General features: G+C 38.3%; 2 protein-coding genes across 2 annotated transcripts in view; both read left to right on the top strand.

The window, feature by feature from the left end:
* Positions 1 to 6,930, top strand: part of lama4 (laminin, alpha 4) — an 81,652-nt gene extending 74,722 nt beyond the window's left edge. The window contains exons 36-40 of the mRNA XM_079584142.1: positions 1,602 to 1,761; positions 3,272 to 3,402; positions 4,736 to 4,829; positions 5,135 to 5,254; positions 6,445 to 6,930. Coding sequence (XP_079440268.1) covers positions 1,602 to 1,761; positions 3,272 to 3,402; positions 4,736 to 4,829; positions 5,135 to 5,254; positions 6,445 to 6,590 — 651 coding nt within the window. The 3' untranslated portion in view covers positions 6,591 to 6,930. The remainder of the gene's footprint in view (positions 1 to 1,601; positions 1,762 to 3,271; positions 3,403 to 4,735; positions 4,830 to 5,134; positions 5,255 to 6,444) is intronic.
* Positions 6,931 to 7,579: 649 nt separating this feature from the next.
* tube1 (tubulin, epsilon 1) overlaps positions 7,580 to 18,471 on the top strand; it is a 44,247-nt gene continuing 33,355 nt past the window's right edge. Inside the window, exons 1-5 of the mRNA XM_079638985.1 lie at positions 7,580 to 7,823; positions 8,289 to 8,362; positions 9,464 to 9,516; positions 9,607 to 9,661; positions 16,557 to 16,672. Coding sequence (XP_079495111.1) covers positions 7,799 to 7,823; positions 8,289 to 8,362; positions 9,464 to 9,516; positions 9,607 to 9,661; positions 16,557 to 16,672 — 323 coding nt within the window. The 5' untranslated portion in view covers positions 7,580 to 7,798. The remainder of the gene's footprint in view (positions 7,824 to 8,288; positions 8,363 to 9,463; positions 9,517 to 9,606; positions 9,662 to 16,556; positions 16,673 to 18,471) is intronic.

Here is an 18,471-nt window from a genome sequence, read left to right as displayed (position 1 = left end):
CGGTACCCGTCAGCTGCTTCAGGAGTCCCACAAGCCAACCAGGCCCGATAGGACTCCTTCTTCAGCTTGACGGCATCCTTTACTTCCGGTGTCCACCACCGGGTTCGGGGATTGCCGCCTCGACAGGCACCGGAGACCTTACGGCCACAGCTCCGAGCGGCCGCTTCGACAATGGAGGTGGAGAACATGGTCCACTCGGACTCAATATCTCCAGCCTCCCTCGGGATCCGGTCGAAGCTCCGCCGGAGGTGGGAGTTGAAGATCTCTCTGACAGGAGACTCGGCCAAACGTTCCCAGCAGACCCTTACAGTACGCTTGGGTCTGCCGAGTCTGTCCAGCTTCCTCTTCCGCCATCGGATCCAACTCACCACCAGGTGGTGATCAGTTGACAGCTCCGCCCCTCTCTTTACCCGAGTGTCCAAGACATACGGCCGCAGGTCAGATGAAACGACCACAAAGTCGATCATCGACCTACGGCCTAGGGTGTCCTGGTGCCACGTGTACTGATGGACACCCTTATGCTTGAACATGGTGTTCGTTATGGACAAACTGTAACTAGCACAGAAGTCCAATAACTGAACACCGCTCGGGTTCAGATCAGGGGGGCCGTTCATCCCAATCACGCCCCTCCAGGTAACACTGTCGTTGCCCACGTGGGCGTTGAAGTCCCCCAGTAGAACGACGGAGTCTCCAGTCGGAGCACTTTCCAGCACCCCTCCCAGAGACTCCAAGAAGGCCGGGTACTCTGCACTGCCGTTTGGCCCGTAGGCACACACGACAGTGAGAGACCTATCCCCAACCCGTAGGCGCAGGGAAACGACCCTCTCATTCACCGGGGTAAACTCCAACACATGGCGGCTGAGTTGGGGGGCTATGAGCAAACCCACACCAGCCCGCCTTCTCTCACCATGGGCAACTCCAGAGTGGTGAAGAGTCCATCCTCTCTCAAGGAGTGTGGTTCCAGAGCCTAAGCCGTGCGTAGAGGTGATTCCAACTATCTCTAGTTGGAACCTCTCAACCTCACGCACAATCTCAGGCTCCTTCCCCGCCAGCGAGGTGACGTTCCACGTCCCTAGAGCTAGTTTCCGTGTCCAGGGATCGGGTTGTCGAGGCCCCCGCCTTCGACTGCCGCCCGATCCTCTATGCACCGGCCCCTTACGGCCCCTCCTGCAGGTGGTGAGCCCACGGGAAACATTCTATACTAAATCTTAAAAAGAATTTAGCTAATTCTTCCATAATTTTTATTCAGATTTTTACATGGCTCTCTGGAATACCTGATTCGTATTGTTCACTGGCAACATTCTGCAGTCAAACCTTTTTTTTATATAATGACTGGCAAAATCAATACTTTGCTGCTGCCAAAGCTCTCCTACACTGTTGTTGTTTCGTGTCTCTCATAGCACATAACACATTCTTTCTTCTCACGTCATAAAAAAAAAACTAAAATCAACATTTCATGTCTTTTTATTGATCTATTTGGTTATTATACGTTGGGTCCTGATCAGCCTGTTTGACTTTATTTTGTGGTAATGATGACTGGTAAAAAACCTTTTATAAAAGTATAAGGTTCTGAAGTTCTCATTCTTCTCGTACTTTTGTAGAAGACGTCTGTGTCTAGCTTTTCTGGCTGCGTGCGGAGACTCCAGCTGAATGGCCGCTGGCTCACCTCGGCCTCCAGCAGTTTTGGGGTCACACCCTGCTATGAGGGCCCCTCTGAACCAGGGACATACTTCACAGAGGAGGGAGGATATGTGCTGCTGGGTAACATACTATTCATCTTTATTACTCTCCCGCAAATTCTCTTAATTAAATGCTTTAGTGTTGAGAGAGTAGAATGTATTCTCTCCAAATAGCTCAATTGATTACTAGTGTATTCCGCTATATACTAGCAGTGAAAAGTCTGGACACATTTGAATACATTTTTGTTTCTTATGATCTTTAAAATGGTTTGATCTGACAATATGTGATATATGCTTGATGAATGAGTTGGAATTCATTTTGTAGACAAGTATGCACAAATCCAACGGAGAAACAGACATGAGATGTCCAGCATACATACAGACAGTTCTACATTAACTCCATCAGTAGTGTTTTAAAAGCATACCAGAATGCACCTAATGAAGTTGGTTGAGATCATACCCAGAATGTGTAGAGCTGTCTAGTAAATGGTTGCTGTTTTAAAGGATTATTTAACTTCAGAATATAAATTTACTGATAATTTACTCACCCCCACGTCATCCAAGATATTCATGTCTTACTTTCTTCAGTCAAAAAGAAAGAAAGCTTTTTGAGGAAAACATTCCAGGATTTTTCTCCATTTAGTGGACTAGTCCAAATTGCAGTTTCAGTGCAGCTTCAAAGGCTCTACACGATCGCAGGATTCGTAGCCGAGGAATAAGGGTCATATCTAGCCAAACCATCTGTCATTTTCTAAAAAAAATAAACATTTATATACTTTGACCTGAAAGGTAAAACAACGATGTCGGATGCGTGACCTTTCAACGTGATTTAAACTGAAAATTAAAAAAATGTGCAGGAACTGGAAAATTATTTACTCAAGAACCATCAACAGTTTAACTTCTCAGGACAAGCAATGGACACATGAACAACTATCTCAAAATGAAATGACATTTCACAGTTTTGATGATATTGTTATTATTATAAAATGTGGAAAATAGTACTGATAAAGAAAGGATAGGTGTGTGCAAACATTTGGCTCATGTTGAAAAGATCTGCTTAACAAGCTATGGCCTTAACTGGTCAACAAGCTTCATCAGAATGACTGTGTTTCGCTGGTGAGAAACATTATGGTGAGATCCAAACATCTGAACCAGCTTGGAAATTTATGCTGGTCTTGCACTAGAATACCACACACACACACAAAAAAACTCAACACAAAAGTGAGAGCCACAGACAGACAGAGGGTCCTGCGAGAGAAGTGGAATGTGAAATGCCCCTTATTGCCACGCTGCAGCGATCTGATTGGTTGTTGCCGAGGTTGGGGAAGATTTAAGCAGACCTCAAGGTCTTGGGAAACGCAGTTTCAGCTGTTGAATGTGCGTAGAGAAATTTCACGCCCTAGTGTGGTGTTCACGGGGTTACACATGCACATACCTCCGCTAAGCTCAAGAGGACGATTCCAGCATGCAGAGATAAACAGCTGAATGAGAATCAGATGTCTCCTTGTCTGAATTTATTAGCCATCTTGCGGTTAGAATCGAATCCAAGGATAATATGCTGACATAAAGTATGTTCTTCTCCTGGCATGCAGATGACTCCTTTGATTTGGGCTCAAGATTTAAGCTGGTGATGGAGGTGCGTCCTCGTGTGGCGTCAGGAGTGCTACTGCATGTCTTCACTGGAGAGAAGGAACATCTCACCCTGTACATCTATCAAAGCCAGGTCTGAAGATCCGATCAGAGATTCATTACAAACATCCTATGCTGTGTGATCACATTTCTGTCCATGAAATATCATTAACTTATCACTGAGCCAAGCCTTAAAATGATTACTGACTAATCAAGAAGAGGAAATGTTGCTGTCAGACTGGTTTTTTTGCAATGTAAAGCCTCTGTGAAAAAGCAGTATACTTTAGCATTTAATAAAAGTGCTTATTACAGAAACAATACACTTAAAAATAATATAATTAACTTTGAAATGAATGCAATGTTTTTGGACACTTCATTACATTCATGCATTATAGTTATAAATTAATATTAAATGCAGTTAGTTGAGCTTAAGGGTACTTGTTTGACCCATTTAAGTAGGACTTAAGTACATCTTAAAAATGCAATTTCATACTTCTTTTGTCTTTGAAATATGGTTAAAGTGTACTGATGAATGTACTTACTAACATTTATGGTAAACTAAAATTGACTTTAGTTTAATTTATATTGAAACTTGTATGTAATTTATTACATTTTCTAATGAAGTTATGTAAATATAACACTATAATTAAAATCAGTGCTAGTCAATCCATCAAAATAAGTGTACTTCTTTAAAAACAATTGAAAATGTACATACTTTTTTTATTTGACATGATTACAAAGTGCACTTTTTAAAAGTGTAAGTTTGTTAAGTGCTCTTAAGTGGCCTTTTATTATATTATATTATATTCCAAGTAAAGTTTTTATTTTATTTTAAATATGCTTTTATTAAGATATGAAGTACACTGTAAGTGCATACTGTATTTAATACAATTAAGTGGACTTATTTTCCACAAGGGAGTCTATAGAAGGGCTGTCTGTTTGAATAGCTTAAAAAGAATGATAAAGAAATGATCCAAAAATATGTTAAAACGTTGCCCGCTCCAGAGAGGGTACACATAAATGCTCCAAATCTTTTCCAAAACCTTTTCCAACTCTCAACATGATCAGAAAGGACATACATTTGCTCCAAAGTTCATTAATGTTATTAACTTGTAATACAAATAAAATAAAATAATTTTTTGTATTGATATAAAGCAGCATATAAAATAATATAGAATCATTTCATTTATGAGCACATTTTACTGAATATCGCACTGTTCACAGAAATCTCAGATTGATTTCTATAGGAAATGTTTTAAAATTGTTTGAGCGAAGAACAGTAACCAAAGAAGCCGAGATTAGAGGATGATTATATGCAATACAATTGCAATGCAAAAGTTTATATTGTGGCCCTGTGCATGTTGTTTCCCTTCTTGCAAGATATATTTAATAGGAAGTCATGTGATTGATCTGATGGGGTTTTGTAGGTGGTGGTCGTGGTGAATAATGGTATCCGTGAGTTCTCCACCTATGTGTCTCCTAGACAAGAAATCTGTGATGGAAACTGGCACAAGATCACAGGTACAGACTGAAAATCCATACACTTTATATGGTTATAATGTATCATTCCATCAGTCACGTACTTTGTGCTTTCTTTAAATCCATTACTTTTTACTTAAATCCATAGCTTTTTTTCTTTCCAGCTAAAACTCAACTACTACAGAGAAATAACCACTCATTAAAGATGTGCTCAGTTGTGTATAAGGCTCAGTTAAATGTGTTGTAGTAGATAACTGATGTTATGGTGGCTCAGACTGCTGGCAGAGAAGTGAGGCAGCAGGGGCAGGGCAGGGCATCATTAAGCATGTGAATGTTGTTCTTTCCAGTGATCAGAGATGGCCCCGCGGTGCAGCTGGACGTGGACTCAGAGGTCAGTCACGTCATGGCGTCTGTCAGTGAACCAGCGCAGAGCTCCAGCGCTCCAGTGTTTATTGGAGGAGCTCCAGGTCAGTCACCACATAAAATATACATTTCATTGGGATAGATATAGGATGACCAGATTTGTCATGGTGGAATACGGGACGGGATGAATAGCAACCGGGGGCCCCCTTTTTTCACTATTTCATTAAGACATTTTATTTCATGATAATGATATATATATATATATATATATGTATATATATATATATATATATATATATATATATATATATATATATATATATATATATATATATATATATTACATTACTATATATATATTTTTTATTATTTTTGTTATATAAAAAAAGAACAACAAAGCAAATTACAAACAATAGGACACGAGTTACAATATGAACGTTACAAATTAAATAAACTATGTTTTTCAGGTGCAATAGGTTTATTTAACCTGTATACATTTATTTAACATCTTTTGCTGTTTGAGTATCATCAATGACACAGACGGGTATTTTAGGCTGCTGTCACTTTAAATCCGATTGCTAGGATCTAATATACTGATCATATTTTTTTTTATTTATTTTTTTTCATTTTTTTCATTTGAAACATCAGAACGTTTTATGTTTTAAACATTTAGCTTGAAAGTGTGTTTGTGCTATATTTAAAATGCAATATTTTTTTTAATGGAAACACGCACAAGTGTTGGTACTTTTGGTGCCACTTTTTGCAAACCAGCTTACAACAGTTTCAAAAGTGGTGGTCCCATTTTATATTAAGTGTCTTTAAAGCCAAAGCACAACCAAAACAATGTTCTTCCACAAAATGCCTGCAGTTTTTTTTAACTGCTAGTGGGCCAGAAGTCACATACCCCCGGTTTCACAGAAAAGTCTTAATCTAGTCCCAGACTAAAATGCATGTTTGAGCTATTTTAACTGAAATAAAACATGCACTGGTATATCTTAAAATATGTCAGTGTCATTGTTTTATCTCAAGATGAAAACCAGTAGTATTTTTTTTCTGAGGTACATTTTTAAAAGCCACTTAAAGGCCCTAATTGAATTGAATTGCCTTGTCTGTGAAACCAGGCCAAAGTAGTTAAAGACAGGTCCAATTTGGCTCATCCAATCAGATTTTAGAGCTGGAACTGTCAAATAAAAACTGTGCTTCTGTAACTCCTGAACATAATGTGAGTGTTCATTCCCACTGCAATGTCAATACTTGTCGAGTTTAATGGTTTTACCCTTTTTGTCTTGTCCAGACTCCATGCTGTCTCCCAGTCTCCTCAGCAGGAGAGGCTTCACAGGCTGCATGAGGAGCGTGTCTGTGAACGAGTCTCCCGTGAGCTTCAGTAAAGCGGTGCTGGTCAGCGGAGCGGTCGGCGTGGGCTCCTGTCCTGCCGCTTGAGCCACCACAGAAATAAACATGCCTCTTCAGCATCATTTATATTTCATTAATGACTAATGAGCTGTGAAACAGAGCACTGCAACCTTTATGTTAACTTGATACCAAAGGTTCTTAAATTGACATATATGTAATATCTATAAAAACCTTGTACTTTTTTTTTGCACAGAATATTAACAAAGCCATACAGTAAGAGAGAGAGAGAGAGACACTGTATAGTCATGATACTAAATAAAGTCCTTCACTCACTGCTTTATCTGAATACTTTTCTTTAATAAAGCTGGTGTTTTCTGATATTTGTTTTGTATCTATATCTGGGTTAATAAACAATGTGATGATGACGATGTTGAACTTCTGTGAAATGTTAGGCGAAGTTAGAACATTTGAACAAAAGTATTTTATATGTGATCACTGAACACAAACATGAATTCATATTAATTTCATATCAGTATAAAAATTGACTTTAATGTAAATATTTAAAGAATATATATTACAACTTATATATCACTTTTGTAGAAGTGGAAGGAGAAATTAATAGTTAATTGTAAATAATCAACTGACTTTTTTTTTTTTACAATATGAAAGCGAGGTTTATAGTTCAGAGACATGAAACTGCGATTTCTGATTGGGATGTGTCTTAATGTTACAACAAGATTGTAATCAAAAGGCCACATTTTTTTTTTTAAATCTGAAAACCTATATGGCCTTACTAGTTCCCATGATAGCTATATGAAAATGAGAATTGTAAAATATGTTAATAAATGATGATAAAACCACATTAAAAATATCTGCACAGGCTCCAAAGAACAAAAAATATCATTCTAAACACAAAACACAGTCATATCAATTAAAATAAACATAAAATGGGTATTAACAAAATATTATAATTTAAAAAAAAATGTATCAACTAAACGCAACAAAATCCCAGCTTTTTAATTCTTATTTAAATTATTCTTGGAAAGTACAAACAGGGGGATGTCTGAAAAAAGGATTCGAGGGAAAAACTACAAACAGAACAGAACTTCCTGTCGCGCTGTGAAACGTCATCAACCGACGACGCTTTTGACTCCAGCGCGCGAAACGCCCACTGTTTCTATAGCAAACAACAACGGCCAAAGAACAAGTAATAACTTTTACAGATGGACGTCGTTTACACATCGATAGTGTAACACGTTTCTATTTAGATTGATGAAATTGCATGAACCAAAAAGATGACACAGTCCATAGTAGTCCAAGGTAAGAGAGTTCATTGTTAATGTCCCACTGCTGCGTGTCAGATGCTTGATCCGTGAAAACAAACCGCTGATTTGGTACAAAACCGAGTTTTTGCGGGTGTGTGGTCTTTTAGAAAATATTAATTTGTCAACTCAAGACCACTGATATGGAAGACTTGGTCTGCCACTTTCAAAATTAAATGAAGAAATGAGTCATTTCAATGTATTATTAAACAAATAAAAATGTCCTTGAAAACATAAATCCCTATTAAAATGGACAAATACATACAGTTTAAAAGTGTTTCTTGGATTCATGTTTACAAGTATGTAAGGATCCCCTTCCATCTAAAACTAGAAGTGCACCACCAGACCATCATCAATCATGTCTCACCTGGAGAAAAAGGTCAAGCTGTCATTGGTGCACAAAAATGTATTGATGCCCCTGGGTAAGAATGTGTCTTCTAGTTACCTCTTTTTTTTCCTCCAGTTGGTCAGTGTGGGAATCAGGTGGGCTGCCGCTTCTGGGACCTCGCGCTCAGAGAACATGCACATGTCAATCAAGTAAGAAACCATTTTTGTCAGTATAAGTAGCTTTTATAAACGTGCCTTGTGTGCGTCTTAAGACAAAACATTGGCACTGACACATTTTATGATATGTCAGTGCAAGTTGCTTTCAGTTCAAACAGCTCAAACATGCATTTTAGTCTGGGACTTGTGTAAGCCTTGTCTGTGAAACTGGAGGTGAGGTATTTCAGCTTCTGTTATTTAGATTAAGATACTATTTACAGTAAGATTTACCTTTAACGTGTAAATTTCTCTAAAGGCCCGTTCACACCAAGGACGGTAACTATAGTGATAATGAATATAAAAGATTAGCAGAGGTCACACCACATCTATAATCAAGTATTCCACAGAGTGTAATAAAGATAAATAAATGTTAATCAAGTTCTGTTTATAATAAGAGTAACATTAAAATCTCTTAAAATAACTGTAATAACGTGCCCCCCAATAAGTTGGTGTGTGGTGGGCGTTCTGGCGCAAAATGGCTGCCGTCGCATTAGGGCTGCACAATTAATCGAATTTCCAATCGCGATTACGGATGCCACGATTACGTAATCGTTCAAAGCCACAATTACATTTTTTATAATTTTTTTTATTTATTTAATTTTTGTAAGTGTACGCTGAAATAAAAAGTCTTTCATCTCAGAAAAAATTGACTTTCCTGTCCGCCGTTATACTGTGCTCGTAGCGTGCAAATGTGGCGGTGCGCGCTGTCTATCGCTTTCACTGCATATAAAGTGCAAAAGAAACTACGAGCTTGAAACGTTTACGTTGTAAATTAGTAAGTCACGAAATAAAAGTAAAATACCAATAAATTACGTTACTGGTACGTCGTGTGCTAGCTGAGAAGGATTTATATTCAGGTATGATTTTCATTCTATTCACCAGGAGGAGTTTCCATGTTTCATTAACAGTTCTTGTTAGTAATGTGTATTCACCTTGGTAACTGGTTTTAAATCATCAAATACACATCCGATATGTGGACATCTAACCTTCATCTAAACAATACAGTTCTGCTCATGTTGACATACCCCATGCTCAACATGCATGATATCAAAGATTAGAAACATCATTAACGGAGTCTTGATTTTGTCTCTGCAGACAGGAGTTTATGATGAGGCGCTGAGCAGCTTCTTTAGAAATGTTGACCAAAGGTAGGCTCTCTCTTCTACTCTGTTCACGACCCTCTATTTGTCCACATGTCGTCCTCTCTGCTGATGTGTGTGTTTGTGTTGTTTCTGTAGGAGAGCGGGTGGAGCAGACGCTACAGGGGGCAGGATCACTGCTCTGAAGGCCAGGGTGAGCACTATGTTAGGTGATGTTTTGGGAGTGGAGCATGGAGACAGGACTGTAGTATCTGACTGCTATGTTGTTTGTGTGTGTGTGTGTGTGTGTGTGTGTGTGTGTGTGTGTGTGTGTGTGAGCTTCAGATCTGTGCGGTTTGGCTTACAGTGCCTACAGAATGTTACGCAGAAAGACATTAAAAGAGCAAGACTAGTTATACAGCAGCCAAATATGTCAGTCTTAAAGGATTAGTTCACTTCAGAATTAAAATGTCCTGATAATTTACTCACCCCCACGTCATCCAAGATGTTCATGTCTTTTTTTCTTCAGTCGAAAATAAATTAAGATTTTTGAGGAAAACATTCCAGGATTTTTCTCCATATATTGGACTTCAACTGTTTAAATATCTTTGTATCTTCATTCTTTATTGATTTATTTATTTATTTTTTTATTGCTCAAACGTAAACAACAGTATACAGAGTATACAAAACACACAACTTAATATTACCCTTGCCCGGGGGATAGACATCACATACATTCAAACAAATTGTAAGTTATACAAATATTTCTAGTTTTCATAGTCTTTTTGTTCAATTAACCACTAATTAATTTTTATATACGATAACACATCACAATAGAAATGTTTAAAGGCCGGTTTTGTTTTATATATTTGCATTTGTGGATATAGAATTTAGCTTGCACAATTAATACATTTATAATAAAGAACATATCTTCTTTACTTTGTTTTCAAAAAAAAAAAAAAAACACAACATTTTCCCACTTCAAAGTAAAGTCCTTGTAAAGTTCTTTCATAATAAAGCTGCAGAAGTCCTTCCAGAAGGTTGTGGAGTGTGTGCAGATCCAAAAAAGGTGCTGGGTGGTCTCAGGGTGATTTACGCAAAAAGAACAGTTCACATCAATGTCCCTTTTAAATTTCATCATATAGTGGTTAGCAGGGAAGTACTTATGGATAATTTTGAAAGAAATTTCTTTGACCTTGTTTGTAACAAAAAACTTATTGGGAATTGTCCATACTTTTTTCCAGTTAATATCATTTACAAAAGAATTCCAGTATGAAACAACATGTGGAACAGATATCACTGAAACAAAGACCGTACATATTTATTGTTATTTCTAGAAGAGGTCAGACAAATTTTACCTATTTCTGAATCGATTGGATTGTAGAAAGGAACAGAAGAGAAATTAAAATCAACACTTCTAAATAGTATTTTGACACCAGAAGGTATAGCATCATATACTATTGCATATTCTTTCGGTGTGGCTGGAAACTTATAGGTGTTTAAGAATTCTGTATAAGACATAAGTTGTCCATCACTATTGAACAGTTGAAACACTAAAATAATCTGTTTCTCAATCCAGTTAGAAAAAAATAATGACTTATTCTTATACAAAATATCTCGGTTGTTCCATATAATATATTTATGGGGAGAAAAGTTGTGCTTATATATGAGGAACCATGCTAACAAAACTTGTTTGTGAAATAAAGAGAGCTTTTCCGGTATTTTGTCTACATTGTAATTGCAACCTAATATGAAACTCAAACCACCAAATCTAGAAAATATAAAGTTAGGAATAAAAATCCAAATGGAAACAGGATTTTTAAGAAAATGTTTGGCCCAGTTGATTTTAAAAGTATTGTTTAGAGTAGCAAAGTCTAACACATTTAGCCCACCATGTTCATAGTTATTCATTATGACATTTTTCCTGATGTCATGTGTTCTATTCTTCCAAAGAAAGTTAAATAGCATACAATCGATATCCTTACAAGTTTTGTTGTCTACATGAACAGAAAGAGCTGCATATGTTAGTCGAGACAAGCCTTCTGCTTTTGAGAGCAAGACTCTCCCTCTAGTCTTACTGTTAGGTCTCTCTGCAACCATTGATTTAATTTGGTTTGTGTTTTTTTAATAAGCGGTGGAAAGTTTAATAGAATTCTTCTCTTTTCATCTTTACAAATGATTAAGCCTAAATAATTTGCTTCCTTTCGGTTGGGAATCTTACAAATATTCTGATCCTTACAATCTTTGATAGGTAATAATTTAAATTTGCTTAAATTTAAGGTCAAGCCAGAAGCTGTGGAAAATTCTTCAATCATTTTTAAGGCAATAGGCACCTGACTGGCATTCTTAACAAAAATTGTCGTATCATCAGCTAGTTGGCTGATGAGTATTTCTTTACCTGCTATGCTAATACCTTTCATGATGCTATTAGAAATATGAGAGGCAAAAATTTGCATGCAAAGTAAAAACAAATAAGGGCTGATTTAAGTTTAAGATTAAATCTTGACGTTGTGCCATTTTTCATTCTAACGGAGCTATTAGCATTTGAATACAGGGCCAAGACAGCATTACAGAACATCACCCAAGCCAAAATTTTTAAGAGAGAGAAATATGAATTCATGCTCAATAGAATCAAAGGCTTTGTAGAAGTCTAAGAGGAGGATCAATGAGTCATCCTGTATCAGATCTGAGTAATCCAAAATGTCAAAAACAAGTCTGAGATTATTAGAGATATGCCTATTCTTCATAAAACCAGATTGAGTTTTGTCTATAATATCATCTAAAACATATTTTATTCTTCTGGCCAACACTAAAGCCATGATTTTATAGTCATTGTTTAAAAGACATATTGGTCTCCAATTTTCAATAAAAAGCGGATCCTTATTAGGCTTTGGGATTAGAGTTATGAGGCCTTGCGTGAGACTCGTTGGTAGAGTACTCCTTTCAATACTTTCGACAAATACTTGTAACATGAAAGGTGCTAGTAGATCAGAAAATGACTTATAGAATTCTGATACCAGTCCATCGTTGCCAGGTGATTTATTATTTTTAAGAAGAGCAATAGCTTTAATAACCTCTTCTTTCGTAAGTGGACTGTCACAATAATCCCTATCAGTGTGTTCTATCATTTTTACATTATTTATAGAGTTGATAAATTTAGTCGCTGTATCTGCATTGTACTTAGACTCATATAGCTTTGAATAAAAGACACAACAAAATTGGGAGATGCTTTGGGCATCATCAGTGACTGTGCCGTTTATATTCAACTGATGAATAGTATTTGTCTTGGATCTGTGCTTTTCTAAGCGGAAGAAATATGCAGAGTTTTGTTCACCTTCCTCTATCCATCTTTTTCTCGACCTAACAAAAGCTCCTTCAGCTTTTCCACAATATAATTAATCGAGTTGACATTAAAGTTCTCTTAGATGTAATTTATCCTCCTCTGATACTCCATCTGGTGGTAGTTGATATATTGAAGTTTTTCTTCTGCTGCTGCCTTAAGTTTAGCCATTTTAGCTCCATATTGCCTTAAATTTGCCTGCTTCAAATTAAAAAAGTTCCCAATTAACAGAATACAGGTTATTTTTCCTACCCTTATCCCAATATAGCTTTATTAACCGCCCTAATTTCTAATTTTACTGCGCTATGTCCTAAGAGCGAGCTGTTCAATTTCCAATATGAGGATCTATTGTTATTATGAGCAGAGAGTTGGAACTTTATATAGATTGCCTGATGATCAGTAAGTGATGTTGTAAGGATATTGACTGTTACACTGTCTTTCGATATATTATTAGAAATTAAGTAAAAATCTATTCGAGATTTCCTTGAACCTGAACTGTTTCTCCAAGTATAGGATATATTATTAGGAAACTTTTCTCGCCAAATGTCAACTACATTACATTTTTCCATAAAAGTTTTCATTTTTAAATTATCTCTGGAATTTGGGACGTGGGCCCACCTATCAATTGAATTATTTAAAGTAATATTAAAATCACCTCCAATTAAGATAAATGAGCTAGGGTATTTGGAGAGTCAAAAAGTTAACCTTACATCTATAGAATCAATTAATTTATCATTTTCAGGCTTGGTATTGTAACCATAAATATTAATAACAATAAAGATAGAGTGGTTATGATCAATTAGTAGACAAATATAGTGGCCTAAAGAATCACAATCTGAATGTAGAATAGTGCCATTAAAAGAACCTTTCAAAGTTGTGACCCCAGCTGACCTCTCTGACCCATCCGAATACCATGCATCATTACCCCATTGGGACTTCCAGAAGTTTACATCAGCAGCTACTGAATGGCTTTCTTGAAAGAATGAAAAATTTGTTTTTTGCATACAAAAATAAGGCTTTACGTTTACAAATTTGTTTCAACCCCCTGGCATTAAGTGAAACAATAGAAAGTGACATAACAACGTATAACAAATATGAACTAATTTGTTTTATGTGTAAGGCAAGGAAAGTATATAAGTGATCTACCTCAGAAAGGGATCGAGCTTTGCTGCATGAACTAACAATTTGGCAAAAACAATATAAACAAAACTTAGATTCTCAGCTTCTGTAGGCTACAGAATAGTGCTAGATAGGAAGCAATGTTATAATCACTTTGGTTATCCTGAAGATGGGAAGATTTCTGTCCCGTTACCGAATCCACGACATCCAACGTAGTAAGCTTTCTTGCCCTCGCTGCGAGCCTTTTCGATGATGGGCCATAACTTGTTCCGTTGTTCTCTATCTTCTTTTGAGAGATCCTCTGCAAACTTCCAGTGGTTCTCTTTAAGAAATCGTGACGTCTTTGCAGCTTTCCATAGGCTATCTCTGGTCACCCTTGAGATTAATTGAATGAGAATCGGTCTAGGCTTGCTGCTGTTAGGGAGCTTGGCGCCGCTGCGATGCACAGTGTCAACCGCATGGATGCGGTTTTTGCATTCAGGTAAAACGGCTTGACAGATCTCAATGGTAATCTGGCGGACATCGTTCTTTTCATTTTCTTTGACACCAAGGAGCCTCAGATTCCACCTCCGAGAGTACTATTCCAGATCGAAGATCTGTTGCTGGTGTGTGTCCATGCGACTCTCCTCTTTAGTCATCCTATTTTCTAGAGTTCCCACTCGTTTTTTCACATCTTTTATCTCCTCACACACGAAGTCCACAGTTTTTTTAACACCATCTAGCTGCAACGCCAGCTCATCCATTCTTTCATTTATTAGTTTCGACAGGGAAGCGACGACATCTATGTCTTCTACCTTGGAAGAAAGCATCAGTTTTTTAGGAGCTGGAGATTGTCTGGCTGACAGGGACAGAGGAGGAAATTCTTCCATAAGATCCTCCATTACTGGCAAAGTCACAGAGCCAGTCGTGTAGTCATGAATGTTATCAATTAGAGGGTTTCTTCCTGAGGCGGCGTGGCTAGCATCACCTGTTGGCATTGTCAACTTTGCTTTTGGGTTTTTCAGCGGTCTTTTATTGTCGCGGGTCGACATCTCAAAGGTTAAATCCTCTTCACAAAGTTCCTTTAGCGTTAAGCACTATAAATTATTATAAGGTCCGGACTGAAAGGTTGTTTTAACCGTATTCAAAGTTTTCGGTTGCACAGCTCGACAGTAACTACCTACTCGGCCATCTTGGTCCTCCCTGTGTTGAAAACCTTGTATCTTCATTCGTTCCTCATTATTCCAGGGGGTGGGACTCACTCACGCTACAGACCTATTACAGATCAGTGGGTGGGACTTCACTTGCAGAAACTAAAAGCAATATCCGCCATTTTGTTTGGAAGCTAAGCTAACAGGCGCTGTTGAGACGGATATGAAGTTATGACAATGGCGTAAGGTACTCAATATGATATGGAAGAAGAGGATTTCGAAAGTCTGATGCTCGACTCAGATGTGTGTGGCTACTTTTACGATGCCGCAAAGAGCAGCTGAGGCTTATGGAGGAACAAGAGGCGGCTGCTGCTGTAGCCGAGGGTCGCGGACGAGGAGCTCACGGCTCGAGCTGGGGCAGACTGGTGGTGCCTGTGCGCCTACGGACACAGAGATAGAGTCTGCAGCAAATAATTGAATCTGCCAATTTCTCCTGGATGAAATTTCAGATTCAGACGAGGACAAGGACGGTTGTGTTGTAAATCATCCTAGTATCGCACCGCATATGAACAGCGGCGAGTGGGAGTGTCTTGCAGGGCTGTGCATTGTGGGAGTTGTTGTCTTTCATACAAATGCACACTAAAGTTACTTTCTGTTTTTTCCTCGGTCCAGAAGGCACCAAATTAGACATTTTTGTTACATTTTTGCGACTACATATATGACCCACTTTCAATAAATTGTAATGTTCCCACGGGTGAAATGCCCCTTTAACCACAAATGGTCGTCTTGCACGTCCACGACTTCACGTATTACGTAATCACGTTGGAAAGGTCACGTGTGACATAGGCGGAAAATGTAGGGCGAAATACTCCATCTCATTTTCCCTTCCAACTTCAAAATCGTCCGACATCGTTGTTTTACCTTTTATTTATTTATTTTGTAAATGGTGTATGACTTTGTAAACACTAGGTCTGTACTTCCTCCTGCGTCACGCGTGACCTTTCAATGTGATTACGTAATGTGTGGCTCATCACAGCTAGTGCAAGACGAGCATTTGTGGTTAAAAAGTATATAAATGTTTATTTTTTTTTTTTAGAAAATGACTGATGGTTTCGCTATATAAGACCCTTATTCCTCGGCTGGGATTGTGTAGAGTCACTGAAACTAATATTTGGACCTTTAACCCATTAAAGTCCACTATATGGAGAAAAATCCTGGAATGGTTTCCTCAAAAACCTTAATTTCTTTTCAACTGAAGAAAGCAAGACATGAACATCTTGGATGACGTGGGGTTGAGTAAATTATCAGGAAATTTTAATTCTGAAGTGAACTAATCCTTTACATGTGTACATCGACCAACAATAAAAACAAATTTTTTTCACATTTTTTTCTCAAGTACGCAGTTGATTCATATATTATTCAGTTCTTATGTAGACAAAATTACCATTCCTAGTAAAAACAACAGAAGTCAATGGAAAGTACCCAACATAATAGAAAAACAAATTTGTGTGTATCTGCAGGCCGTATTAGTGGACATGGAGGAGGGAGTCCTAGGAGAGATTCTCCAAGGACCGTTGCGTTCTCTCTTCAACAGCACACAACTCATAAGTGATGTCTCTGGTTCAGGGAACAACTGGTGAGGGTCTGTCTCAGCAGGGACTTTGTCACACTGTCTACATGCTTCTAAATCGGACACAGTTCTAATTAGGGCTGGATGGTATGTTGTTACATACTCTCCAAAGAGAGAACTGTCAACAGATTCTGCTATAAGTAAATTAAGACCACAGGTACCTGTCAAAACCTGCTGGAAATTATTATCTGCCCGTCAATGAACGCTTACTTTCCGTCCCAAGGCCTCTGCAATTCAGACATATGCTACACGCACTATGGCATACACGCATTGCTCTTGATTCTTTATGGCATTACCTCCTCTCCAACCCCATGGCTAAAGCCCAAAGTAATACTTTGTTTTTGCACTAATGCTAGGGTATGTATGTACACTTTACACGCACAGCCTGGTTTCTCCAACCAGCTTGCACAAGGTGGCAGCACTAGCCCAGGCCATTATTTCACAGTCAAAAAAGTTACGTATGGAATCCTGGTTTCCTGAGGAGGGAACGAGACACTGGGTCAGCAGCTGGCACTATGTACCACCCTCCAGGGTCCGGTTGCATAAACCTCTAAGACTAGTCTTACAAGTTAGACATCAAATCTTTTTCTTTAAGACTATTCATAGCTTTCTAAATGTTACATAAAAACAAAGATTAGCCTAATTTGATACCGAACTGTAGTGTATGCTAGTGTTACTAGTGGTTACTAGTAACTGCTAGTGGGTCATACTAGAATTTAAGACACTGTCTTAACGTAATGGCTGTGTTTATGCAACCAGCCCCAGGTGTGACGATTTTCCGTATAGAATCACACCAATTAATTGGCTGATGTTGGAAGTTAAGACGCATGCACCTCAGATCAGAGGGGGACGCACGCCACTGGCAAAACCAGCAATGCAGGTTTGAGAGGTGGCGCCCCGCCAAATCTCGCGAGAATACGACTTTCGTTACGGCCCAACATATACAATTATGCAGTAGCCTAATATTTGTCAAGTCAAGTCAAGTCATCTTCATTTATATAGCGCTTTTAACAATGTAGATTCAAAGCTGCTTTACAGAGATAAACGTATAATTTAAGGTAACAGATTGTTTTGTAGTGATCGACCGATTTATCGGTTTACCGATATTTTTCCCTATATTTAAGCATATTCCCATAATCGGGGAGCCTGGGAAAACCCAGACCACTCTCAGTTGTAACTGAGTAAGGGTCTGGCAAAGCTCCATAGACAATTCATTTCCACAGGGGCGTCACCAACGGACGTCGGATAGATCTAAAACCAATCAGAGCGATGAATGACATGACGTATGCAGAGCGATGGAGAAACATCTCGAGACTCTCAGCAATTCTCTGTTTGTGTTAACGAAAATGACCATTTTAAATCGCTTGAAACAGACGCGATAGCTGATTCGAACAAGTGATGTTGTGATGTTCCACGGCGGCATCCATCTCTGTAATGTACAAAATCTGCGTCACCGTCTCTGCTCTGTCGTCATCGTGTAAAACGTTTCTGATTGGTGCCGCGATTTCGACGGATTGGAAATGGGTTTCAATGGGCTCTTTGCCAGACCCACTTGCAGAGCAAATCTAAATTTGCCTGAAGTGGTCTGGGTTTTCCCAGGCTAATAATCGGGTATCGGTTTTGTAATTTCGGATTCACCGATAAACGTCGCCATCTTGTGGGCGTTTTGAGAATTCCGCCATTGCAGCACCGCATCTGAGCAGAGATGAGACAACAGCAACTGCGTGCACAGCACAGGTAAAGTAGACTATATGTAGGCCTACTTGCTTTGCTTCAATTATTCAACCTTATTTAACATAACAGAC

This window comes from Phoxinus phoxinus (assembly GCF_949152265.1).
Source record: "Phoxinus phoxinus genome assembly, chromosome: 16".
In the NCBI taxonomy this organism is placed as follows: Eukaryota; Metazoa; Chordata; class Actinopteri; order Cypriniformes; family Leuciscidae; genus Phoxinus; species Phoxinus phoxinus.
This window is presented reverse-complemented; position numbering and strand designations above follow the sequence as displayed.